General features: G+C 43.6%; 3 protein-coding genes across 13 annotated transcripts in view; 2 read left to right on the top strand and 1 right to left on the bottom strand.

The window, feature by feature from the left end:
• SLC12A6 (solute carrier family 12 member 6) overlaps window positions 1-2,158 on the top strand; it is a 59,508-nt gene extending 57,350 nt beyond the window's left edge. For all 11 annotated transcript variants that reach the window (XM_081971740.1, XM_081971739.1, XM_081971738.1 and 8 more), the window contains 2 exons: window positions 444-577; window positions 665-2,158. In XM_081971740.1, the coding sequence (XP_081827866.1) occupies window positions 444-577; window positions 665-756 (226 nt within the window). In that variant the 3' untranslated portion in view covers window positions 757-2,158. The remainder of the gene's footprint in view (window positions 1-443; window positions 578-664) is intronic.
• A 1,117-nt stretch (window positions 2,159-3,275) lies between these two features.
• Window positions 3,276-7,583, bottom strand: EMC4 (ER membrane protein complex subunit 4). Its single transcript, XM_081971752.1, has 6 exons — window positions 7,449-7,583; window positions 6,074-6,165; window positions 5,394-5,508; window positions 5,126-5,279; window positions 3,897-4,057; window positions 3,276-3,564 (listed from the first exon to the last, which is right to left on the bottom strand). The coding sequence occupies exons 2-6, from the start codon at window positions 6,157-6,159 to the stop codon at window positions 3,529-3,531; spliced, it is 552 nt and encodes a 183-aa protein (XP_081827878.1). The 5' UTR covers window positions 6,160-6,165; window positions 7,449-7,583; the 3' UTR covers window positions 3,276-3,528.
• Window position 7,584: 1 nt separating this feature from the next.
• LOC309402141 (epimerase family protein SDR39U1-like) lies at window positions 7,585-26,331 on the top strand. The gene is made up of 6 exons (XM_081971751.1): window positions 7,585-7,737; window positions 11,827-11,933; window positions 14,737-14,819; window positions 19,894-20,015; window positions 22,726-22,869; window positions 25,396-26,331. The coding sequence occupies exons 1-6, from the start codon at window positions 7,698-7,700 to the stop codon at window positions 25,809-25,811; spliced, it is 912 nt and encodes a 303-aa protein (XP_081827877.1). The 5' UTR covers window positions 7,585-7,697; the 3' UTR covers window positions 25,812-26,331.
• The last annotated feature ends 788 nt before the right edge of the window (window positions 26,332-27,119 follow it).

Raw genomic sequence — 27,119 nt, 5'->3', positions numbered from 1 at the left:
ACCTCATTTGGAAAATATTTACATGGCAGCTTTCCAATATTTCACATTCATTTAATAAAAGGGTTTTTTGGGGGGACCAGGACTCTGCCTTGTGCTTTTTGGGGAAGCCTAGATCAGAACAGAGCGTTGACCTGTTTCTCCTTGGAAGAGGGTCATTGTGTTGGGTGGGACACTAAATTAAACAGATCTGGGTTAGAAGTTACCCATTAGAAGTTCTTGCTAGTACTTTTAGTTTGCTTTTCTGCAATTACCACGTTATTCCCTCTTCTTTTAGGAAGGAATGTCTGGCTGTGTTATTTTCAGTTTCTAATCCATAATAAATACCTTATTTTCTTACAAGCCAAGCCTTAGACTAGAGATTAGAAATACCGGTAAAGCTTGCTGTATGGATATATTTATATGGGTCCCTGTTTTGCTATTTTTTTCCCCCACCCCCAATTTAGGGATCAGTCTAACGTGCGGCGTATGCACACAGCTGTCAAGCTCAATGAAGTTATTGTCAACAAGTCCCATGAGGCTAAGCTTGTGTTGCTGAACATGCCTGGGCCACCACGAAACCCTGAAGGCGATGAAAACTGTATCCTTTTCTACCGGGTACCGGAAGGAGTGGGGGTGGCTCTGAAGAATCGTGTTGTGTTGTTCTTTGACTCTTTTCCACCCGCAGATATGGAATTCCTGGAGGTGCTCACTGAGGGGCTGGAGCGTGTGCTGCTTGTACGGGGCGGAGGCAGCGAGGTCATCACCATCTATTCATAGAGGATGGAGGGAGGGGGGTCTTCCTCCTGATGAACTGTATTCGAATGGATACTCGCTTTCCTACCTGTTCCCATGTGCCACTTGGATCTCCCGAGGAGATCAGCTATTACCGCCACACCTATTTGCTTTCATTTCTCGTGGCAATTCAGGGTCTTCAAATTGGGCGTTTCCCCCCACCCCCAATGTTTGGAGGATGGATAATTGGCAGCTTCTTCAGCTTCCATCGAATTAGGAGCTATGCGCTAGAATCTTCACAAAGGCTTTGTCGTTTGAGGGAAATTTAGAGATAGGTAGGCAATTGCTCTGTCAACCCTCTCAAGAAATGTAGGAGCCGTGTGTCGCGAGTAGTTATTCTGCAGGGCATTTAAAGAGGAGCAAAAGATCAGGAAAGGAGTGACAGGATCCATCAGCTGAAGCAGCCGGTTTGGCCCAGTTGGAGAAGATGTTACTTGTCACTATCATGTTAAGAGGAACAAGAAGGGAAAGGAGCTCCTGCTGGGTGATTTAGAAAAAGGGAAATCCATCCTTCATTGTGCTGTTTTCTCCCGGTCAGCACCAAAGTCTCTTTGCTTCCCTTCCCACTGAAATCAAGGCCGCAATAAGCTCTTAGAAAGTTGGAAGTCACTTTTCAGTGTGCTTAACCCGGATCCCTTGTGGTATTCTGTGAATCAGATACACTGTTTGCTGATAAGGGGAGAGAATGGCTGCTCCTCAAGTTAGGGTGGAAGCAGCCTATTGATGGAAGAAATCTCTTTTCCATCTGGCCTTTGCACTTCTACCGAATCGAGCAGCTGCCTTTTTCCTCTTTTTATAGATAATTCTGTAAAACCACAGCAGGCGGCTGTCATACTTTGTTCTCACACATTGAGGGGGAAAAGATTTCTATTCTGAAAAACGGGGTTTTCCGATTTTTCCAAATTGCCCTCTTGGCTTTTGAAGAGTCCATCTCTTCTTCCAAGCTTGGATAAGAAGAAAATTTAATGCCACGTCTTCTGTGCCAAGCAAGATTGCCCTCTTTGATGTCAGTGACAAGCATATACAGCTTACTTTTATCACGTGTTTGGGATGGAGTTTTTTTCCTTACCTCTACAGAAGCAAACTTAGGGAAAGGTGCTGTGTCTATTTTTGTCCTGTCTAATTTCAATGATGGATGTCTCCTCCTCCTGGTACCTCTTGCTCAAGAATAGAATACAGGGACCACTCCCTCGGGTTAGCCTTAAAAGACACATCTCAAGCCTCTCGTTTTATTTTTTAAAAGAGAATTTCACAGACATCTCTTATTTTGGCTGAGACTTTTTTTTAAATTTATTCAGGGTGCAACCTTGTTTACATCGCGTCAAATTTGGGAGTGTGATTTGTTTTGCTTCTCGAATTATGTAAAGAATAAACATTTTGTATACAATTTTTAAAAAATTTTTTACTTGTGCCTAAGCGGCTCCACTTGCAAAGCTCATGTATTCATTACGTAACATTCATCCACTTTACAGCCTTGGTATCATATATAAAAAGGCAGTTAAAATAAATAGGGGCATATGTTTGCATTTCCCACATTTTGAAAAGAAAACCTACATCCAGTGCTCTAGTTCATACAAACATGACTTTGAGATTAATGTGAACAGGTTATTGAATAACAAATTTATCCTCCCCCCACCCAGTAAATCAGTTATCAGTGGCTTAAGAGTTTGGTAATGTACATGAATTTTGGAGTAGCTGTTTGTTCTCCATCATAAAGGTAAAATAGTTCCTGTGGATTTTACTCCACTAGTTGTTGCTGATTAAGCTGGCAATGGTCATCTCCCTTCCAAGGCCATTGAGCCAGCACTGTCCAAAGACATTATCACACTCATGTGGCTAGCATGATGTCACAGACGGCTATTATCTTCCTGCTGAAGTGGTACCTATTTACTTACTCGCATTTGCAAGCTTTGACAGGAGCTGGGGTGAGGACGGGAGCTCACCCTGTCACATGGCGCTTGGGTCTTGAACCTGTACTGCTGGCTTTCCAGCTGACCATTGCCAGCTTAATCAGCAACAACTAGTGGAGTAAAATCCACAGAAGCCCAACATCTTAACTGGTCAGCCACTGTCCTGCCCCATTGTTCTCCATGAAGCCTTCACATTTTTTCATTATGTATGTTCATACATAATTGATAAACTATTAGAATCTTATAAATGTTCCAACTCCATCTTTCCCACAAGAGGTCATCGAGCACATTCCTATACACTTTTCACTTGGCTTTAGGATAGTAAAATCCAAATTTTATCAAAAATTAGAATTATCTGAATTAACCCTACATTCAAGTCAAAGTATGTATCCATTTAGCCTAGATCTCTTAGCTTTGACATTAGACTGCTATAGATGCCTTCTTGGGTCACCTCTTTCTGCATAATTTTTAAATGAGAAGTGAAGTGCTCAGTATGTAATCTGGTCATCATCGTGACATTGAGCACGTCTAGTATTATGTACATGTTATAGAAAAAGGCATTATCTGATGGTAGAACTTCAGTGAAGCACTAGACACACTTAAAAGGTTTTATTTTTATTTTAACCGAGGGAAAATTTACCAGGGTGAATATCTTTTGCTTCAACTCCTCCAAAGCATACCAGTCCTTCCTGTTCTGGATAACATTCTGCAAATGCTTCCTATTGTTCCACAATGCAGCAACATGCCCTTAAAATCCAGCACGTTTTGGAGTCAGCAGAAGGAAGAATAATTCACAATACCAAGGCAGGCAACTAGAGCAGCAGTTGATTTCTGGAAATGGGTCAGGTCATAAGATCAGACCCCCGCCTGTGTACTCCATACGCTAGGCAGAAGACAGAAAATAAATATGAGTCACAAAGCCAGCGTTTTGAAAATTAAGCTATCTTTAAACAGGATAAACAGAGATTAAGGATTTAAACAGAGACTAAGCAAGAGAATGTTAAAAACTCTTGGATTAGATCTGGGTTCTTGTAAAACATCCAATACTGCCCTTTTGTGAAATTAAAAGTGCCAAAAGAGACCTGGCAGCTTTGATCCAAGAAATCTATCCTGTATGCCACCACCACCTCCACCCCTCAGCGATACACATAGGCTAGTTAGGAGATGATCTACGGGAGTGGTGGCAGGAGAATTCTTCATACTCTTCACACTTACCTCAGGTGGTTCAATAAAAGCCAGCCAGTCAGAAGCATGAGTTGGCAGTAGCCCCATTGACTGGCACTTGTAAACTGCCAAGGCCAATCCTAACAGGTTGCCAATTAAATATACCAGTCCCTGAAGAAACTTCTGACTTGAGCTTTCAAGTAGCTTGAAGGCTGTGGGGACACACACAGAAAAAGAGATAATGTACCCTGTGGAGTATGAAACACTATACAGCACACTGGATGACAGTACTGGATAGAAGCGCACTATTTGGGGATGTGGTTGTCAATTGAAGAATCTTTCCAGAAACTAGGTTTAGCAAGAGATTCGCGAGTCATCTTAAAATACTAATATAAGTCATTTATAATTGAGCAAGGAGTAGGAAATATAAAGTCAATCTTCCTGAGTTTTTTTATCATTGGGGATTAAGCTACTTTGCAAACACTTTGTCCTAAAGGCAACCCTGAAGCCAAGCACAAATCTGGATATGGATCTTAATCAGAGGGATCTCTCTGCCCCTAGCAATCCTCTTTTTCTTATAAGCCTCTAGAATAGATGTCGCAAATCCAGCTAGCAAATATTCTTCCTTCACCTTATTGTTTCCTGGATTCTCTTGGCTTATAGCATAACCTATCGTACAGCATTTACTTATTTGTACCATATGTAACTGCCCACATAACAAGAGTTCTTGTATTCACATTTTTAAAAAGAGAAAGCACTTGCGTGTATCCTATTTTTGAAATTGTTCAAACTGCATTTGGAACACAACCAAGACTATTACCGATATTAAGGTAAAGGTTCTCCTTGCACATATGTGCTAGTTGTTCCCGACTTTAGGGGGCGGTGCTCATCTCTGTTTCAAAGCCGAAGAGCCAGCGCTGTCTGAAGATGTATCTGGTCATGTGGCTGGCATGACTAAACGCCAAAGGCGCACGGAATGCTGTTACCTTCCCACCAAAGGTGGTCCCTATTTTTCTACTTGCATTTTTACTGCTTTTGAACTGCTAGGTTGGCAGAAGCTGGGAAATGTAACGGGAGCTCACTCCGTTATGTGGTGCTCGGGATTTGAACCACTGAACTGCCAACCTTTCTGGTTGACAAGTTCAGCATCTTAGTCACTGAGCCACCGTGTCCCTTTTTTTTTACCGGTATTTTTTATTAATTGGAATAACAGCCCCACAAAATAGAAAATGGAGGAAAAAAATGGGATAAAAGAAGGGTTTGGATAGTGATAGACTTACTAGCAGAGATGGACATTAGTGCTTGGATGGGCCTCCAGGCCATCATACAGACCATCATGGTGGGGAAGATGGAGATTGTATTCCCTGCCATGTACATGATGAATAGGTTCATAGGGATTTGCTTCAAGGGACCAAGAGCAATATCCCAGCAGCGCTAAAACATATAAGGAGGAAAAAATACGATAGAATTCAATAAGCAAAGTCTATATATACATTTCAAACAACTATAGCATTTCTAATACTCAGTTCTTCCTCTGCAGGACATTACCTTTTCAACCAGGATGCGATCTGTCTCCTGAACACTTGTGTCAGGCACCTGCTTATCTGAATAGCCTATGGGGTAGAGTGTGTCTCCTTGGCTGCTGCCCCGGTCGCTTCGGCCTCTGGTAAAGAAAAGAAACCCCTCATCCAAATGCACATGCCCAACATTTGTAGATTGCTTATGTAGGAAGCAGTGGTGGGTTTCAAAGTTTTTAGAACCTCTTCTGTAGGTGTAGCCTGCTTTGTGGGAGTGGCTTGCTGGCCATGTGACCAGGTGGGAGTGGCTTGCCCATGTGACTGGGTGGGTGTGGCCAACTTGTAAAATAATGTGAAACTCACTTAACGCTCTTGCTTAGCAACCAAAATCTTGGCTCAGGAACTCTGGCATTTGTAGCACCCAAGTCTTAAAGCTGTCAAGTTACAAAACCCTTGCACCCATAACCCTTTAGAGGGAAAAAACCCAGGGGTGTTCAAACCTGACAGCGTTAAGACTTGTGGACTTCAACTCCCAGAATTCCTCCTCTCGCTCTTCATCTTGATGATGTGCGGACGGGCAGGGGGAGGGAGCTGGAACCGGTTCTAAACGGCACTGTAGATTTGTGGAACCTCTTCTATAGAAGAGGTTAAAACTGGCAGGAACCCACCCCTGGTAGGGAGACACATACAGGTCTTTTCCTAGGGACTTACCTTCCACCACTGCCTGGACCGCTCAATTCAATGGCCCATTTGAAACGTCGTCCACGATTGGTCACCAGTCCCCCTCCGGCACTCATTGTTGCCTGTAAAAGAGGCAATGCACACTCCAAATAAGATCCGCAATTGAATATTAAGGAAGGGAGCAGCCTGACCCTTTTTGCCATGCGTCCCACAATCCTGAAGAAATCGCAAGCTCTTACATCATTGCCTCCATTCTGTTCAGCAGTATATTATAGTATTATAACATCTCTAGCCAGAAAGTCAACATTGCATTGGAACCTGGGAAGCTCTTGGTTTCCTGATTGCCACAGATCATCCAAGCAGCTGGCAGTTCAAATAAACTCTTGTGTATAGCAATGTCACCAATATTTTCTCTAAATCCACAAGTCATCACCCTCTCCAGAATAACAAGAGTTGGAAGGGCCCTTGGTGGTCTTCTAGTCTAACCCCATGCCCAGGCAGGAAACCCTATACCATTTCAGACAAATGGTTGTCCAATCTCTTCTTAAAAACTTCCAGAGTTGGAGCACCCACAACTTCTGAAGGTAATCCATTCTACCCCACCCCACCCCCAATGTGGGGTGGTGAAGCCACACCGAAGATCAAATTATCATCCCACAACTGTAATGAAAAAACTCTTTATTATGATTCTGTAGTCCCTGCAACTGTAAAGTGTTCCCATAAATCCTTTCTCCCCAACCTCTGTATGGAATATCTCAGGGACTACAACACCTAGAATCCCTAGCCGTGTCCTGGCTGGGAAGTCTGGAGCTGTAGTCCCTGAAGGTTTATGAAGATTCTCAGGCATCTAGGTCATGGTTGTCCCAAAGGTGCTTTTTCAAAAGGCAACTGGACTTTCTGGTTTTTCTTCGAAGACGTTTCGCTTCTCATCCAAGAAGCTTCTTCAGCTCTGACAGGATGGTGGGGAATGGAAGGATTTATATTCCTTGCAGGCAGATTGGCATTTGCATTCCTTTTTTTAAAATGATTTTCTAATGCCAATCGGTCTGCAAGGAGGATAAATCCTTCCATTCCCCACCATCCAGTCAGAGCTGTAGAAGCTTCTTGGATGAGAAGCGAAACGTCTTCGAAGAAAAACCAAAAAGTCCAGTTGCCTCTTGGGGGGGGGGGGGGAAGCACCTTGGGGACTCTGGGAGTTGTAGTCCCTGAAAGGTGCCAAGCGGAGGAAGGCAACTTCAGCTCTCTTTTGGGGAGTCGTGATTAAGTCAAGAGGGATATTTTCTCCCCTCGCTTCTAAGTCACACTAAAACCCCAACCCTAAAGCAAGGCCGGGAAGCCTGGGAATTGTAGTCCATCCCCCCCCCAAAGCCCCCCCCCCCGAAAAGAGCGCCTGGTCTACACTCACGGCTCGAAAGGCTTCGGCAGTTGTCTTTCCCGTTTTCTCGTCACTTCCTGTTTGGCTCCAAGGTCGATCTCTAGTGACGTTACGAGCACAGGGCGGGGGAGAGAGAGAACGCTGCCCTCTCCCAGTTCATTTCCGCCTGAGCTCTGCGGGTTGTCCCGAAAGGCCGCTCTGTGCCTCACTTTGTCTCCTCTCTCTTTCTCTCTCTCTCTCTCTCTTTCGCTCGCTCTTTGCTTCGGAGGCTTCCTACGCATGCGCCTGGAGTCGCTTAAAACCATGAGAGTCTTAATCGGTGAGTGGTGGTCGCTTTCGCTTTCAGAGTCGACAGGCGCCCCTTTGCAATGGGAGGAACGGCTGTTTTCTTTGCTGCTGGGGTGGCTCTATATTTTCCCCCCTCTTATTTCCCCCTCACCCATTGTAAATTGCAGTTTGCAGTTCTTGGCTTGATTAGGGCCACCTTGAACTGCGGTCGACACGATGCGTGCAAAGGGTGAACGTGAGATTCCCCTTGGAGGAACCGGGGGTGGAGGGTCCCAGTTGAAGGATTTGGTGTCTCTCCTTCATTTTCTTCAAGTCATTGGATGAGGACTTGGAGAGGTTCAGGTCGACCTTCACACACTTTGGAGCAAGTGCTCCCTCTCTCTCTCTCTTTTATCAATTTCCTTCCTTGATAGGGATGCTGCTTTCAGGATATGAATCTAGTAAAGAGAAAGGGAAAAACGGGGGGGGGGGGTTCTTTCTTAATTTTTTTATTTGCAGAAAAAAGGCAGGAGTACTCCATCAATAATGCTCTTCTATTTTAATTTTGACCCTTCCAGTCTGTGTAGACTGCTGGCAACGAGTTGGGTGAATCTCTGCAGCTTTCTTGCCAGTTTCTTGAATAGAATAGAACAGAATAAGGAATAGAACAGAATAAAGAATAGAATAGAATAGAATAAGGAATAGAATAGAATAGAATAAGGAATAGAACAGAATAAGGAACAGAACAGAATATAGAATAGAATAAGGAATAGAAAAAAGAATAGAATAGAATAGAGGAATATTGAGGAATATTCTATTCCTTATTCTATTCTATTTATTCTATTCTATTTATTCTATTCTATTCTTTATTCTATTTTATTCCTTATTCTATTCTTTATTCTATTCAATAAGGAATAGAGATAAGAGAATAAGACTATTCTATTCTTTATTCTATTCCTTATTATGTTCTAGTCCTTAGTCAATAAGGAATAGAATAGAATAAGGAATAGAATAGAATTCTTTATTGGCTAAGTGTGGTTGGACACAGAAGGAATTTGTCTTTGGTGCATTTTTTAGAGCCACTCAAAATCCCCCTTTTTGTCTCCTTCCTTGAACTGTGGGAAAGTAACTAGTAGTCCAAGGTCACCTAGCCGGCTTTGCCTAAGGCAGATCTAGGATTTCTGATGTCCTGGTTTCTAGCCTGATGCCTTAAAACCAACACGTCTAACTGGCTCTCTAGTAATGCATTGCCTGACTTTACCTTTCCTTCCTCTGAGAATCTAAAACTGTTAAAACATTCTCATTTTCTGCTTTCCTCTCTCTCTCTCTATCCTGCTGGTAGTCCAATAAACAGAATCATACTGATTGAGGCATGTGCAAGTGTGATAAAGAAACCCATAGTTCGCTTTGTGACTTCAGATAGTTGGCCTCCATCACACAGTTGTTTTAATCTTAGGAGTGTCAATGGAGGTTCTCAGTCATCTACCACGCGGTTGTCCCAAAGATGCTTTTTCAAAAGGCAACTGGACTTTCTTGATTTTTTTGGAAGATGTTACCTTCCTTGTCCGAGACACTTCTTCAGTTCTAACTAACTGGCAAAGGGAAAGGAATTCTATAAATCTTTTCCCTGCCTCACTAGGTTATATCTGAAGAAGCATCCTGGATGAGAGGTGAAATATCTTCAAGAAAAAGAATCGAAGAAGTCCATTGCTTTTTTGAAAGCACTTTTGGAACAATCTTAGCAATGCTTCCGTCAGGGAAAAAAATGTAAAAAAATAATAATACCCAACCCCTATGTAGGTAAAGGTTCCCCCTGCACATGTGTACTAGTCATTCCCGACTCTAGAAGGCGGTGCTCATCTCCATTTCAAAGCCGAAGAGCCAGTCCTGTCCGAAGACATTCTCTGTGGTCATGTGGCTGGCATGCCGATGCCGAAAGCACACGGAACCTGTTACCTTCCCACCAAAGGTGTCTTCTATTTTTCTACTTCTATTTTTACGTGCTTTCGAACTGCTAGGTTGGCAGAAGCTGGGAGCTCACTCCGTTACGCCGCACTAGGGATTTGAACTGCCAACCTTTCGATCGACAAGCTCAGCTCAATCTTAGCCACTGAGCCAAGCGTCCCTTTATATACACCATCAGCCAAAGAGTGTGAGTTGGTGGGCCTTTCGTAAGACCCTAAAAACAAGGCTATGTTCTGAAATTAGGGTGCTGAATGTGTGAACCCAGTTTCCTGGCCATTTTGCTAACTGGCCAAGTATCAGCTGCTGTGTATTTGTAAATAATTTGGATTTTTTTCTATTTTTTATTGTTTTGTTTTATAATATTTTAGTGTTTCACTTGTAATACATTTTTTTAAATTGTAAATTGTCCCGAGTCATTGATTGAGATGGGTGGCTATAGCAAATGAATAAAGGAACTGCCCCCACTCACACAGAATATTCGATTTGGGGGGGGGGGGGAGATGACTCAAACAATTGCCCTCAACTTTTTGTTTTTGTTTTTAAAGGAAGGGAGTCACTTGCCAGAAGGTAGAGAAGCTATTTGTGTTTATTGAATGGAATATTCAGATTTTAGGAAAGAGACAACCTCCTTAAGAATTCCGAAGATGAGAATCATAAACTTTGATGAATTAAAGTTAACCCCCCCCCCCAAAAAAAAAATATTTCAAAAATCAGGGGTTGTCTTATACGGCGGGTATAAGAAAGACCATACCAAAAAAACGAAACAAAAAAAAAAAGCAACACCGCCAAGCAAAAAGCCAGGCCGCCACCAGCGCAAGCCTTTCAATCGATAACCTCGGCGCTCCTCGCCTGGGTACATAGGTGGATGAGCGCTGGGATAGCTTAGTAAGGTCTGGCTGGCAGTCTAGAGGGGGAAGGTGCTGAGCTCAAACTACAGAAGCCCAGCAGTGCGGAGGCCTTCAGCCAGCTCGCGGGCACCTGAAAGTAGGGGGCCGTCTTATACGCCCAGTTGCCTTATATGCCGGAAACTATGGTAAGCTAAACTTAAACGCCGTGACTCTGTGGCTAAGATGCTGAGCTTGTTAATCAGAAAAGTTGGTGGTTCGAATCCCTAGCACCACATAACGGAGTGAGTTCCCGTTACTTTTTCCAGCTTCTGCCAACCTAGCAGTTCGAAAGCACATAAAAATGCAAGTAGAAAAATAGGAACCACTTTTGGTGGGAAGGTAACAGCGTTCCGTGTGCCTTCAGCGTTTAAGTCATGCCGACCACATGACCATGGAGACTTCTTCGGACAGCGCTGGCTCTTCGGCTTTGAAACGGAGATGAGCACCATCCCCTAGAGTCAGAAACGACTAGCACATATGTGCTAGAGGAACCTTTACATTTACCTTTAAACTTAAGCCAGGTTGGTCTAGTGGGGAAGGCACTTGGCTAGAAATCAGGAGACTATGAGTTCCAGTTCTGCATTAGGCATGAAAGCCAGTTGGGTGATTTTGGGCCAGTCCCTCTCTTTTAGCTCAATCCACCTCAAAAGGTTGTTGCTGTGTGAAAGTCAGAGAAGGAAAGATCATTAGGTATATTTACTACCTTGAATTATCTATAGAAATAATGATTTTTTTAAAAAAAAATCTAAATAAATTTAATATAATCACATTGATTTGAGGGGAGAGCAGTTGGAAAGTTAGATTGAAATTTTCAGTATTAAGCCAAGGAAACTAAAAGGCGCACCTTTTTCCAGCACAACCAATCTTATAGGATGGGGGTCAGTGGTGGGTTCCAGATCCTGTTGCAACTGGTATGCTGCGATGGGGCCAGGCATCCACCACATGCACGAGCATTGCGCACGCATGCGCACCCACCACCCGTATCACGCAGGCGCTGTCCACTGCGTGCATGTGCTCAAATGGCCTGGCTGGGTTAAATACAGGTAAGGAACGTGGGTGGGCAGGTGGACCCTCCGAAGGAACGGAACGGAGCCTGCTGCTCCCAGCCGGAACCCACTACTGGATGGGGTGATGAAAGTAAATTGAAAGAGAATTCCCAAGTAAGCCAGAACAAGCTCCTGGGGGGAAAAAAGTATGGTATAAGTTTAACAAATAATTTCCCAACAGGTTTGTGGTTGTTTTAATCTTCTCATTCACTGTTCGATCATCCCCTACTAACTGTAATTTAGGTGGTGGGACTGGATTTATTGGTCGAAACTTAAGCCGGATGCTAAGGAGCCAAGGCCATGAAGTAACCCTTATTTCTCGTGAACCTGGAAAGAACCGGTTAACCTGGGTAAGGAGTAGGGGCTTAAAACAAGCTAAAACTTAGAAGAATATGTTGTTGTGGCCCGCCCGCAGCCAGCGGAGCTTTTAGCAGATTCGGACAGTGAGGAGGTTGGGGAGGAACTTGGGCCAGTCCTGGAGTCTGAGGAAGGCTCGGACGAGTGCTCTGCATCAGAGGCAGAGTTGGGGCCAGGGCCATCTTCGGAGTGAGACATCAGTGAGGGAGACGAACAGCCCCAGTGTGCACATCCGCAGAGTTGCCAGACAAAAGGAACAGCTAAGGAACAAGGGTCGACTTGGGAGTAAGGCCACAGGTGGACGGTGAATGTCCCCTCCCATAGGGAATAAAAGAGGAGTGAAGGGGGGGGGGGGTTGCAGGAGACCATTAGTTCATTCCTGCATTCTTGCCAAGTATTGCAGCATCTGAAAGATATCGGCCTGGCCACTCTCCAAGCCTGATAAAAGTAAGTAATGGTGAACTATCTTGAAAGACTGTGGGACAGGAAAGACTTTGCTGGAGAGGAATTCACTGTAAATTAAATAAAAGAGGTTTATTGAGACGAGGACTCGGCTTCGTGCTGCTGGGGAAGCCTAGGTCAGAACATATGCTTAAATGCATTCCAGATTGGACGGTTGCAATTTAATTTATTCTGAAGTGGCAATGGAAGAATGGTTTGTATAGATGAAGAGGAGATGGGAGACGAAGAATCTATAGGGCAATTTCGGGAGAAGTTAGATGAATTAAGGACAGAGTGAAAATTTTAGAAAGTAAAATAGAAGTGATGAACAAGGAGATGGAGAAGGACTTAGACAATCTGTCCATTACTGGAATGGAGAGAAAATAAATTGTATTTGAGACTTAGAGCAATTCCCGAGAAGACCAAAGATTCTTCAAGCTTTAGTAAACTTTTTTGAATGGAATGAAGATGATATGGAGGCAGAAATCAACAAAGTGTATAAAATTAACAGAATATTGGCAAAGTCAAAAAAATGTACCAGAGCATATTCTTGGGCACTCTTACCAGGAGGACTGCTGACAAAAGCTGCTCCCATTGAAGGCTAACATCGGTTTGTTTGGACGCTTATTGGCTGCTGATCAGGACAGCAAAGTTAATTGTAGGGAATGGATGGAGCCATTTGTAATTGAAATGTATACAGGTAGTCCTCAACTTACAACAGTTCATTTAGTGACAGTTCAAAGTTACAATGGCACTGTAAGAAGTGACATGGCCATTTTTCACACACGGATTGTTGGAGCATCCCAATGGTTATGAGATCAAAATTCAGATGTTTGGCAACTGACTCATACTTATGACCTGTTTCCGGGTCCCAGAGTTATGCTTGGCCCCTTTTGTGACCTTCTCACAAGCAAAGTCCCCGAGGAAGCCAGATTTACTGAACAGCCGTGTTGCTAACTGAACAGCTGCAGCGATTCATTTAACAACTGGCAAGAAAGGTCATAAAACGGGACCAAAGTCACTTAACAGCTATCTCGCTTAGCAACAGAAACGTTGCTCTCCCTTTGTGGTCATAAGCTGAAGATTACCTGTAATTAATAATATAGCCTCTAAAATATTGTAGGGCGAGAATTGATTTAGTCTATGAAAGATAGAAATCAGAAGAACTCTTTAAGAATAGCTTTTCAATCTAATAATAGTTATTAAAAGGTTTCAGCTTTTATGAGCTCCAGCACCGCTCACTTCACCCGATGCAGTGGAGCGATTAGATGCAGAATTTAAATTGGGGTGCAGGTTGGAAAGGAAAGAATTAAATTAAGGTGGCTATGCAGATGGCCTGTAAAATATATTACTGATTGCCTTTTATCAATTAACATTTGTCACCCAGTGGAGACTCCCGTTAAATAATGTGAGACTATCGATTTCTGTCACCTGAAAATCAGTTTAATACAACAAAAAATCGGTTGTACGTTTTGGACATCTCAGGTAATGTTTCCTGTCTAGTTTCTTTCCAGTTCTGCCCTGTGTTTTTGGGATAATCTAGAAAACTGTAGAGTTGTCAACCTTGGAGAGTTAGCTAAAGTAATAATAATTCCATAACCCTAAAAAGAAAAATTACAGCTCCTTTGTAGCAAAGGTTTGTTGATATGTGTAATGGTATGTGAGGACAACCTTCAGGGATGAGAAGGGATGTTGCCCAGAAAACAATCAGATAAGAAAGGCCCAAAGGAAAGACCCATCTTAATGGATCAAAAGTGTCGGCTAGAGATTTGTACCTTCAGACTTGCAAGATTCTATTAATAAATTCCCCTTTTGCGATCTTGTAATCCCATAATTCGGGGGTAGAGTCGGGTGACTGGATGGAGCTGAACCCACTTGGTTCGTAGCAGATATTTTTACTTGGGTTATCTGCCGCTACCTGGGCTTGAACTCTCAACCTCCCGAGCGGGAGGCAAGTGTGTCACCGCTAGGCCACAACTCGTTGCTCATTTGCAAGGTTCTATTAAGGTAGCCTTATAATAACGTATCATTAGCTCACATCATTGTGTTTCCTATCTGGTTTATCTGGGAAGTTTGTCCAAATGCTTTTGTTTATCAGATTTAAATTAAGTTTAGGGTTGTTGGTTTTTTTTTTTTTTTTTTTTGCAAATGGACTTTTGTCATATTTGGAAAGTTGTTCTGTTTAATATTTTCTTTTATTCCTTCAGCAATAATTGATCTGATGTTTCCATGAGTTGCTAACACTGTTGCATGCACAGCAGGTTTTTTTTTTTTGCTAATTATGATAAATGTGTTCGAAGAGACAAAAAACAGCAACAACCCTGATAAACCCTGAGTTTATGTTTTAATTTCTAGGATGAACTCTCCCGCGTCGGCCTCCCTTCCTGTGAAGGAGTGGTCAACCTGGCTGGAATAAATGTCCTCAATCCTCTTCAGCGGTAAGTCTCAATAATTTTGGACGAGGTCAGTTGTGGGACATGAATGGGGTTTCCTCAGATTCACCGTCTGTTTCCTCAGTAATGCTTAGAATTAGGGATGTTAAGCAGAATTGACAAGTGCCTTTGCAACAAGAAGTCTTGCCTTCAGAATTGTTCTGTTCTATTCCTATTCCTATTCCAAGTCTTGCCTTTAGAACTGGTCTAGCCCAGTCCAGTCCTAGTCCCTGTCCTGTCCTATCCCATCCCATTCCATTCCTATTCCCATTCTATTCTACTCTACTCTAATTCTCTCTTCTATTCTACTCTCTTCTGTTTTGTTTTCTATTATTCTATTCTATTCTACTCTACTCTAATTCTCTCTTCTACTCTCTTCTATTTTATTTTGTAGTCTATTATTCTATTCTATTGTTACTCTATTATATTATTATTCTATTCTATTGTTATTTTATTCAGTTACCCTACTCTACTCTACTCTATCCCTTATCCCACATCCCACTCCTCTATTTGATTCCACTGCACTCCACCTCATCCCTATCCCTATTCCACCCCATCCAATCCCTATCCCTATCCCATTCTAATTTTATTATATAAATATTTTATTTGTCTAGAATTGGAGTCACATTTTCCAAGAAGTCTCCATTTGGAATGAAAGAATAGGGAGGGGGTAGTTCCTGAGCCCAGAGAAGAAACATATTTGATTTGATTTGATTTGACTAAAAAGTTGAGAATCTTTACCTTGATTTCCTTTCATATTTTTAATAATGCCCCCTTCTTTTAACTTAATTGTTAAAATTCACTGATTGCATGAGGAAGGACTTTGCATGACTACAGTCAAGGTTTGATGTGCTGTATGAAGCCCTGAGGCTTCAGGATTTGCATCCCCTTGGTAGGAGATAGGCAGACTTGTGTATTGAAGGTTTCTTGAAGACATTAATTCGGTATGGATGATTGGCTCATGGAGAAGAACTTAAAAACATAGGAAAATTTGCTTCTGGAATTCCTCCCAATTTGATTACCAGCTGTGGTTTTAGGAGACATCTATATTCTTTGTCATGCATTGTGTCTGCTCATTTCTGCTTCCCTCTCTTGTTGAATTTGCATTTGGATGCACAAGATGGACTATCTCTCGTCTGTTCGGGCCACAAGACCAGAAGAATAGAGAAGTTGGTAAAAGGCTGGAAGTTGGTAAAAAGTTGGTCAACAATATTCTAAGCTGTTGTCCAGCTGTGGTCTCCCTTAGGGATGCACTAGAAAAGGGGTCTCTCCAAATTTGGCAACTTTAAGACTCCTGGACTTCAATTCCCAGCATTTCTCAACCAACTGTGCTGACTGGGGAATTCTGGGAGTTAACGTCCACAGATTCACAGTGTGCAGCAGCTGCCAAAAAAGCCAACATAGTTCTAGGCTGCATAAACAGAGGGATAGAATCAAGATTACGTGAAGTGTTAATACCACTTTATAATGCCTTGGTAAGGCCACACTTGGAATACTGCATTCAGTTTTGGTCGCCACGATGTAGAAAAGATGTGGAGACTCTAGAAAGAGTGCAGAGAAGAGCAACAAAGATGATTAGGGACTGGAGACTAAAACATATGAAGAACGGTTGCAGGAACTGGGTATGTCTAGTTTAATGAAAAGAAGGACTAGGGGAGACATGATAGCAGTGTCCCAATGCCTCAGGGGTTGCCACAAAGAAGAGGGAGTCAAACTATTTTCCAAGGCACCTGAGGGTAGAACAAGAAGCAATGGGTGGAAACTAATCAAGGAGAGAAGCAACTTAGAACTGAGGAGAAATTTCCTGACAGTGAGAACAATTAATCAGTGGAACAGCTTGCCTCCAGAAGTTGTGAACGCTCCAACACTGGAAGTTTTTAAGAAGATGTTGGATAGCCATTTGTCTGAAATGGTATAGGGCAGTGGTGGGCAACCTTTTTTTTCAACTGAGCCAAATCTCGCCAAAACCACGATTGAAATTTATTTTGAGAGCCACATTTTTAAAACCGAAAATGCATAGGATGGTACACTGTTTTTAGTTTCAATAAACTCTGGCATTTGAAGCATGCAAGTCTTAAAGCTGTCAAGTTACAAGATCCTTGCACCCCTAACCCTTTAGAAAAAAAAACCCCAGGGGTCTTCAAACCTGACAGCTTGAAGACTTGTGGACTTCAACTCCCAGAATTCTGAGAATTGAAGTCCACCAAGGGCATCAATCATATTAGCCCAGGGATCTGCAAAATTGGCTCTTAAGACTGGTGGACTTCAACTCCCAGAATTCTGAGAATTGAAGTCCACCAGTCTTAAAACAGCCAACTTTGCAGACCCCTGTGTTAGCCCAAAGCCTGGTGCTGGGCCTTGCTCCCCCATTGGTGGAGCCCTAAGAAGCGAGGAGGGAGAAAAAGAGACGGAGGCCAAGGAACTTCCCCCCCCCCCCAGCAAAAATCTAACCGGGGAGCCGGGCAGTAGCAAATTAGCCAATCATGCGAGGAAAGCGAGGTCTGACCGGGTGGGCAACGAAACTCCAGGGCTCTCTGTTCTAATTCCCCATGAAAACTGTTGCCTCTGAAGCGTTTGCTCTACTGTTTGAACCTTTAAGCGCCCCTTTCCCTTTTTTCTTTTCGACCCACGCGGCGTGATCGGCTAATTTGCTACTGCCCGCCCGGCTCCCCGGTTAGATTTTTGCTGGGAGGGGGCGGGGGGGAAGCTCCTTAGCCTCCGTTTCTTTTTCTGCCTCCTCGCTTCTCGTCCCCGCCTAATCAGGATCCTCCCTAATCATTGTGGGTCGAAAAGAAAAAAGGGAAAGGGGCGCTTAAAGGTTCAAACAGTAGAGCAAACGCTTCAGAGGCAACAATTTTCATGGGGAATTAGAACAGAGAGCCCTGGAGTTTCGCTGCCCACCCGGTCAGACCTCGCTTTCCTCGCATGATTGGCTAATTTGCTACTGCCCGGCTCCCCGGTTAGATTTTTGCTGGGAGGGGGCGGGGGGGAAGCTCCTTAGCCTCCATTTCTTTTTCTGCCTCCTCGCTTCTCGTCCCCGCCTGACTTCAGGATCCTCCCTAATCATTGTGGGTCGAAAAGAAAAAAGGGAAAGGGGCGCTTGTTTTGAAGTGCCCGAGAGGAGGGAGGGGAGCGGGCGCCCGGCACACAGAAGAGCCGCATTAAAATGTGTAAAGAGCCACATGTGGCTCGCGAGCCGCGGCTTGCCTGGCTCAACCGTAATTTTTCTTACTCCTCCTGACTGTCTTTTTTAAATTTTAAATTTTAATTGTACATTGGGTTTTTACTATTGGGGTATGTTAATGGTGATTTTTAATTGTCTAAATGTTGTAATTTGTTACCTCCTCCGTGCATGTATGTCTTTGTATATATGTATGTTTATGTGTTTGTACACATGTGTTAAATGTTCTATATGTTCCATTGTACGCCGCCCCGAGTCCTGCCTGGAAAGGGAGCGGCTAATAAATTCAAATTATTATTATTATTATTATTATTATTATTATTATTATTATTATTATTATTATTATTATTATTATTATTATTATTATTATTATTATTATTATTATTATTATTGCCGACCACTGGTATAGGGTTTCCTGCTTAAGCAGGGGTTTGGACTAGAAGATCTTCCAACTCTGTTATTCTGATCTTAAAGTTGCCATGTATGGAGACCCATGCATTTAAGACGCATTTGTGGGAAGATTATTATTATTTTTAATCTGCGGACCCTGACCTAGGGCAACCATTTTCAAATTTGTTTTTCGATTGACAACTTTTCCAGACTCAGCCTCGATCTGTTTCGCTTCCCTGCCTACAGAAATACCCACATAGGACCCAAAGTCCCATTTTATAATTTCTTTCCGAAATTTCGTTGAAAGGAAAAAAATGAAACAAAACGGATCCTGCATGTTCGGCTCACAAGCTGAACGTCATCGCCTACTTAACCCTTATGACCTGTTAGAGGATTCGTAATAGGATTAAAGTTTACTGTCATTAGTTAAGGTACCTCTCTCCAGCTTGACGGATTGTTATTTACCTGCAAGAACGCCAAGGCCTTTGTTTCTCCCCGACATTCTATGCCGAGGGAACAAGCTCTTGATTTCTAGAAGAAGCGAGTTCTTAGATGCCAGCCACGGCATTCAGACTGGTTTTGCTACAAACGTGTTTTTACCCCCCTACAATCAGCAGACTTTAAGGTTGTGAAAATAGGCAATCTTAGTGGAAGGATAAAACTACCGTATTTTTCGGAGTATAAGATGCACCTGCCCCCCCTAAAAGAGTGTGGGAATGTTGGTGCGTCTTATATACCAAATTCAGCCATTTTTCGCCTCCTGAAGCCCTGCCCCCGCATCCCATTTTTTTACAAAAAAAGGGCTGTTTTTTTGCAAAAATGGATGGGTTTTTGCCTTCCTCCAGCACCAAGAAGGACCCTGCAGGCTTCAGCAGGGCTGAGGGAAGGCAAAAACTCCTCTGTTTTTTATGAAAAACGGCCCGTTTTCCACCCATTTTTTTTGCAAAAATTGGGGCGTTTTTGCCTTCCCCCAGCCCTGCTGAAGCCTACAGAGTGCTCCTAGGAGCCGAGGAGGACAAAAACTTTTTTTTCTTACTTACTTACTGCGTCTTATACACTGGTGCATCTTATAGTCCGAAAAATACGGTAACTTTGAAAGACTGTCAGATTTTGCAGTAGAAATCACATCCAGAAAGCACACAGATAACTGATTCAGCAGGATTCATTAACTTCTTTATAGACATAATATATAATGTACAATGATTCAATGTACAATACCAATAGCAGATTCTTCCAACGCGGTAGATAGGAAAGATAGCTTCAGTTCAGAATTCAGAGCAGACAAGTCCAAGCTAGTTTTGTTTCTCAGCACAGACTCGGGACTATGGCCACGCCCAGGAGCCTAGCTGTCTCCAGCAAATACTGTTTCACTTTCTAAACAGCCCTCATTGGCTGACTTAGTTGCTATGCCTATTCATTGGCTGACCTTGTTACCATGTCTCTGCCAGTCATGAATATTCTGACAAAGACTGATGTCTTTGGGGATGGGGTGGGGGGAACCTTCTGCAGGTGGAATGATGCTTTCCGTCAGGAGGTCGTTTCCAGCCGAGTAGAGACCACAAAGTCCTTGGCGAAAGCCATCAGAGATGCCGATCACCCACCTCAGGCCTGGGTCCTTGTCACCGGCATAGGTATTAACCATAGTTTTGAAATGTAACTTTGCTATCTCTTTGACTGTAAGTAAGTAGTGAGTTGTAAGCACAGATAGTCCTCAACGTACGACCACAGTGGAGCCCTTAATTTCTGTGGCTGAGGGAGATCATTCTTGAGTGAGTTTTGCCTCACTTTGCAAGTGAATCACTCCAGTTGTTAAGTGAATCTGGCTTCCCCATTGACTTTGTCAGAAGGTCGCAAAAGGTGAACACGTGACCCAGGGGACAAGGCAACTGTCATAAATATGAGTCAGTTGCCGAATCTTGATCATGTGACCATGGGGATGCCCCAACGGTCGTAAGTGTGAAAAATGTTCATAAGTCACTTCTTCCAGTGCCGTTGTAATTTCGAACGGTCACGAAATGAATTGTTATAAGTCGAGGATTGCCTGTAATAAGAAAAAGTGTTTTGGGAACTGAATTAATCCCTCAGCGTTGATGGGAACTACTTTTAAAACAATTTGTGTTAAGAACAGGTAGTTCTCAACTTACGACCACAGTTGAGACCAAAACCTATGTTGCTGAGTGAGAAATTTGTTAAGTGAATTTTTTCCCCATTTTACGACCTTTCTCGCCACATTTGTTAAGTGAATCACGGGCAGTTGTTAAATTAGTAACACGATTGTGAAGTGAATCTGGTTTCCTCCTTGACTTTACTTGTCAAGAAAGTCCCAAAAGGGGATCGCACCACCACGGTCATAAACATGAGTCACTTGTCAAGCATCCAAATGTAAATCACACGAATCTGGGGATGCTGCAATGGTCATATGTGTGAAAAACAGTCCTAAGTCACTTTTTTCAGTGTCGTTATAACTTTGAACAAGTCACTAAGTGAACTGCTGTAAGTCGAGGACTACCTGTGCTGACTACTGTTGAGCAGCGATTTTGCTTGTAGCAATAGCCCTTAGACTTACTGTATTTTGCGGAGTATAAGACGCACCCTTTTCCCTCCAAAAAGAACTACTTTGTGAAAATCTGGGTGCGTCTTACATAATGAGTACAGCATTTTTGGCCTACTGAAACCCTGCCCCCTTTGCAAAAATGGCCATGCAGAGGGTTTGGGAGGCTTGTAAAGTGCTCCTGAGGGCTGGGGAGGGCAAAAGCGAGCAAAAAACAGGCCATTTCCCCCACCCCACCCATGCCCCAGGAACACTCTACAAGCCCCCCAAAGCTTCTACTTGCCCCCCCCTTTTGGCAAAAAAGGGCTGGTTTTTTGCTCGTTTTTTGGGGGGGGCAGCCCCCAGGAGCACTCTACAAGCCTCCCAAAGTACTGTGTGCCTTTTGTTTTGGAGTTGTTGTTTTTTTGTGCAAAAAAACGAGGCATGCAGAGGGTTTGGGAGGCCTGCAGAGCGCAAAGACTTTTTTTAAAAAAAAAATTACCTCTTCAAAATCATGGTGCGTCTTATACTCCGGTGCGTCTTATAGTCTGAAAAATATGGTATATACCGCTTCATTGTCCTTTACAGCCTTCTCTTAAGGGGTTTACAGAGTCATACATGTTATATAGCAGCCGACAAAATTTATGCATCTACCCCCAAGAATCTTAAAACCATTGGTCTTATTGCTGGGTTCTATTGAATGTTCATAAGCATACTGACGAGTCAGAGTGAAGCAATACTGACAAGCGGCTTTAATATCTTAAGGCAGTGTTTGTCAAACTTGTCAACATTTAAGGTGTGCGGACTTCAACCCCCAGATTTCCTCAGTCAGCATAGCTGGCTGGGGAATGCTGGGAGTTGAAGTCTATACTTTAAAATGGACATAGTTGACAAACAGTGTATTAGGGTCTGCTTGAAATGGATGCATTTTTCCCCTTGAGGTTTAGGGCTTATTGGGGATTAGGGTAGCTTACAAAAGATGGCATCTGAGAGCATTGAGATAGAAAAGTCAAAACTTTGCTAAAGTGATTCGAAGTAGATGGTGGCTCAGTGAATTCAGCCATTGCAGTCATTATTTGGGCTGTAGGATGTTCAGAACCAATCAATTCTTTTGATTAAGCTTGTTTGCTGAATCAAAAGAATTAAAAGCCAAGTAAAGAGTAAATAGGCGTACTTGGGAGTGGCATGGTAGCCTACAGGTGGAGCTCTCGCCTCATAATCAGTAGGTTGTGAGATCCTCAGTAGTGTCAGATATTTCTTTCTCTGGACGCAATGAGTAATTTATCTGCTGTGAACTCCACATAGGCATCAGGAAGGGCATCCGGTCAGTAAACTCTCAGCTCCAAACCAGTCGCCCTGACCCCCAATCCAAAGCAAGGGACGGTGGGGTCTTTTAAAGAAAAATAAAATAGTGGTACTTATGGCCCTACAGCTGTTCATGAACTCCAGGTCCCGTATTCTGCATTAAGGACCCTCCATATTGGAGCTGTTATGACTTGTAGACCACCACCATCCAGAAGGTTAAAAGTTTCCAATCCTGGATTAAAAAAAAGAATAGGTATGAAACTTAATGAATTAATGATTAAGCCAAGATACGTTTTGGAAACCTCAAAAAGAGCTAGTTTCTGTATTCTTGAAATAACTGAGTAATAATTTCTACAGATTTTTGGAGAAAAAGTATTTCTCAAAAAAATTTTGGTAGATATATTCCAAAGTTCAGATCTAAAAGATGGGTGATTGTCCTAAGAGCTATAAAGATATTTGCTTGGAGTAAAGTTCTGTAATAAATCACCATCTAATATCTCCTCCAGGATATTACCGGCCCAGCCACACCACCAAATACACTGAAGAAAGTCCCGGTGGAGACTTCGATTTCTTTTCTCGCTTGGTGAGCTCTTGGGAGGAAGCAGCTAAAATTCCCAGTGAAGCCACTCGCCAAGTGGTAGTGAGATCTGGTAAGAGAAGACGTGCCACGTGGAAACATTTAATTGTAGGCAACAAATTCCAAACTTCTGCTTTGAAGATACTTTTTGTAGACTAGGGGTCTCCAATCCCCAGTATGTTGACTGGCACTGGTCCGCAGCATGCCAGCCACTGAGCCACGCAAACAAGCGAAGTCCCGTCTGCGGTATGCAGGCAAGCATGCAAAACCACGCTGCCTCCGGTCCCTTGAAAAAACCTTTCTCCATGAAACCAGTCCCTCGTGCCCAAGAGGTTGAGAGAACATTGTTGTAGACTACATGGAAACTAGGTGTTGTGGCCCGCCAGCAGTCAGCAGAGCTGGCAGTAGAGCCGGACAGTGAGGAGGTTGGGGAAGAACATGGGCAGATCCTGGAGGCTGAGGAAATCTCTGCGTTGGAGGCAGAGAGGGAGCTATACAGCCGTGAGGCAGAGGAACAGCTGGAGCCTGTTCCTAATGTGCGCATGAGCAGAGCTGCCAGAAGACAAGAACAACTAAGAAAGCAGTGTCGACTTAGGAGTAAAGCCACACCTTGGAGGAGATAGGTCCCTCCCATAGAAAACAAATGAGGACCGAACGGAGAGTGGGCTTTTGCAGGAAACAATTCATTCATTCGGTCATTTCAAGAGTGGAAAGTTCTCTTTGTGACTATAAGAGACTCTGTGCCTTCCCTTGTTTGGAAACTAGTCATCTGGCAGTTCTCCAAACGAGATAAGGTTCGTGTTGATAAACATTCCTCGGAAAGGCTGTTTGCTAAGCCTTGCTGATTGCGAATGTGTAAATAAAAGGGGTTTTGCCAGGACCAAGACTCTGCTTCTTGCTTTTTAAGGAAGCCTGGGTCAGAACACGGGGAAGCTTCTGATTCCATTCTCATTCATTGTGGCTTTTGGTCACAAATGTTCTTGACTGTGTTTCCCCTGATGAAGCAAGCACACCTCTTTCCACTTACCACAAGCATAACTGGAATAGCGTGTGGTGTTGGAGTCACGTACATTTAGTCCTCAACTTACAACAGTTTTTTAAAGGGGCCGTTCGAAGTTACAACAGCACTGAAAAAAAGTGACTTATGACCGTTTTTCAGGCTTACGACCGCTGCGGAATCCCCGTAGTCACATGATGATCTTTGGCAACTGACACATTTTTATGACGGTTGCAGTGTCCCGGGGTCATGTGATTCCTCCTTTTCTTGACCTCCTGACAATGGGGACGCCAGGTTTACTTAACGACCATGTTACTGACTTAACCATTGCAGTAGTTCATTGAATGAATGTGGCAAGGAAGGTAATAAAACGGGGCAAAAACTCGCTTAACAAATGTCTCACTAGCAACAGAAATTTAGGCCTCAATTTTGGTCGTAAATCAAGGATTACCTGTACATGTTAAGCAACCATGTAGCTTGCTAGGCGTGCACCATGTCACTGAACTCTGGTTTTCTAGCTTGGTGTGTTACACAGACCTATTCCATTGGGGTGTCTGCAGAGAACCATCTCAGCTGAAATTCGACAGCTTTTTGTGACCAACTTGCCATGGCCAACTCACCACAGCCAATTTGCTGCGGAACAAGTCTCCACAAGACAATTACCAATTCAATTTATTTTAAATAATTTTTAAAACGTTTTAATTATTGTCAGTCATATTTCACTAGTTCCATGCTTCGCTATGGAACTATATGATCGGCCTTGATAAAAGGCAGTTAAAGCTTGAACATTAATGAGTAGTTACAATCAGCCTCTCCTCTACCCTTCTCTCCCTCAGGAGCCCCCCACAGAAGCCTCTCCTATCCTTCTTCTCTCCCTCACGCTGGCCCCACAGAGGCCTATTCTATCTTATCCCCTTCTCTCCCTAAGGCTGGCCCCATTGAGCCTTTCCTATCCCCTTCTCTCCCTCAGGCTTGTCCCATTGAGCCTTTCCTATCCCCTTCTCTCCATCAGGTTTGCCCCACAGAGGCCTCTCCTATGTTTTCCCCTTCTCTCTTTTTCAGGTGGGGAGGGGGAGTAGAATGTCTAAACTCCCAGCCCGCAGGCTGGATGAGTGCCACGTCCATGCCCATGCCTAAGTGGCAGTTGGAACAGAGTTCTTTTCAGGTGGGGAGGAGGAGTAGAACATCTAACTCCTTGGCATCAGAGTGTGTTAATAATAATATAAGAAATACTAATGATCTAAATTGTCATTTCAAAAAATCCTTTCTTAGCGAGCACCTAGAAGCCAAGAGGAACATATGTGCCAAGTTTCAGGTTTGTAGGCTTTACGGGTCTAGAGATTTTGTGATGATGCGTGGGTGGTATTTTGCTTTTATATAGAGAGATTCTGTCCCTCCTTTCTTTAGTGATTCTGTCCCGCCATTTCTTTGATATTAGTGTAACTTGTCTTGCAGAGAGTTGGCCATGGCGAGTTATCACACAGAGTTTGCTGCGGCGAGTTGGCCAATTGGCGAATTGTCAGAGACCCATCTCATCAGCTATTGTGTATGGGAAGCCTATGTGGAATGTAACTCTGTAACTATACCTCTGCTTGCTTTAAGGTGCTGTTCTGGGCAAAGACGGTGGCGCCATTAGCCAGATGATATGGCCTTTCCGCTTTGGGCTGGGAGGCCCCATCGCTTCCGGACACCAGCATTTCCCGTGGATCCACGTCGCCGACTTGTCAGGAATTGTGAGCCATTCGCTGCAGAAAGAGGGCCTGAGGGGTATTTTAAATGGTGTGGCACCGTCCGCCGTGGACACCACCAACGAGGACTTTGCCCGAGCGATGGGGTCGGTGCTCAAACGTCCTGCCTTCTTGCCCCTGCCGGGTTTTGTAGTGAAAGCCGTTTTCGGCTCCGAGCGAAGCACCATGCTGCTCGATGGGCAGCGGGTGGTCCCCAAGAGGACTCTCGAGAGCGGCTACACGTTTGCATTCCCCGACCTTTCCTCTGCTCTCCAGGATATCTTAGATTGACCTGAGGAGGCCTGAGGCTGCATGTCAACGTGTTTCCGTTTTGTCTAATACTTCCTGGGTAGGCGCAACGCTCAGTTCTTGTCAGTAGGTTGGCTCGTAATGCTGTAGTTTGTTTTGAGCACTGGAGTTTTCAAGTCAGGAAGTTGATCTGTTCAAAAAAAAAAAGATTGTCTTATTCCCAAAGAATAAAATCTATGTCATGGTGCTGTGGGGAGAAGAAAGAGTAGTTTATGATGGTTCCTCCGGTGGGCGGTGGATTTATTATCTTTTCTTCTAGAAAGTTCTCTTATACCACAACTTAACGATGATCGGGATGGGGCAACAAAATGTTACAGTATCTGTGAAGCAAACACACTGGTCTTTGAATGGAGATTATGCCAGTGGTGGATTCCCATGTTGGGTGAATGCATTTATTTATTTGGGAGGGGGGTGGCTAGAGGTCAAGATCCTGGGCTTGGCATCCAGAAGGAGACTAAGAAAGAGAAAACAGGATACAGTGGTCCCAAAAGTGCTTTTTTTTTTTTTTTTTAAGTCAACTAGACTTTGTTTTTTTCCTTGAAGACGTTTCGCTCCTCATCCAAGAAGCTTCTTCGGTTCTGAATGAATGGTTGAGGATGGGAGGGTTTATATTCCTTGCAATCATCCGGTCATTTTGAGAGTCGTTGAGGCCACTGGAAGATTTATCTGTGCCGTCAGGATCAAATCAATGAATGTAGAACAGGGATGTGAAACTCGCCGCCTGCGGGCCGGATGCATCATGCGCTGGCCACGCACATGCCCTGTTTAGTGAAGTGGGGGGGGGAGTCTTGATACGTCTCATGATGCCGCGAGTTTGACACCCCCAGTGTAGAACCTTCTTGGAACTGCTGAAAGGACTGTGTTGGAAACAGGAGATAGGTGGTGTGTCATCTTTTGAAGATAGAAAAGTTTGGACAGAGAGGACTACTGGTTTGAGAGAGGGGTCAAAGAGGCCATCTACATTAAGATTGGACAGCCCTCTTTCAACAGAGGATACAATACCACCTATCTCCTGTTTACAACACAGTCCTTTCAGAGATTCAGAGAAGGCTCCCCACCCATTTCCACGATTCAGGCACAGATAAACCTCTAGGTGGCCTCAATGACTCCCAGAAAGAGCGCTAACGACCAGACGACTGCAAGGAATATAAACCCTTCCACCCTCCACCGTTTAATCTAAGAACCAAAGAAACTTCTTGGACGAGATGTGAAACATCTTCAAGGAAAAACCAAGTCCAGTTGCCTTCTGGGGAAAAAAGCACCTTTGGGACAAGCATGGTCTGGAGGACT

This window comes from Natrix helvetica (assembly GCF_964273705.1).
Source record: "Natrix helvetica genome assembly, chromosome: Z".
Lineage (NCBI taxonomy): Eukaryota > Metazoa > Chordata > Lepidosauria > Squamata > Natricidae > Natrix > Natrix helvetica.
Note: the sequence above shows the minus strand (reverse complement) of the source record. Positions and strands in the feature narration are given on the sequence as shown.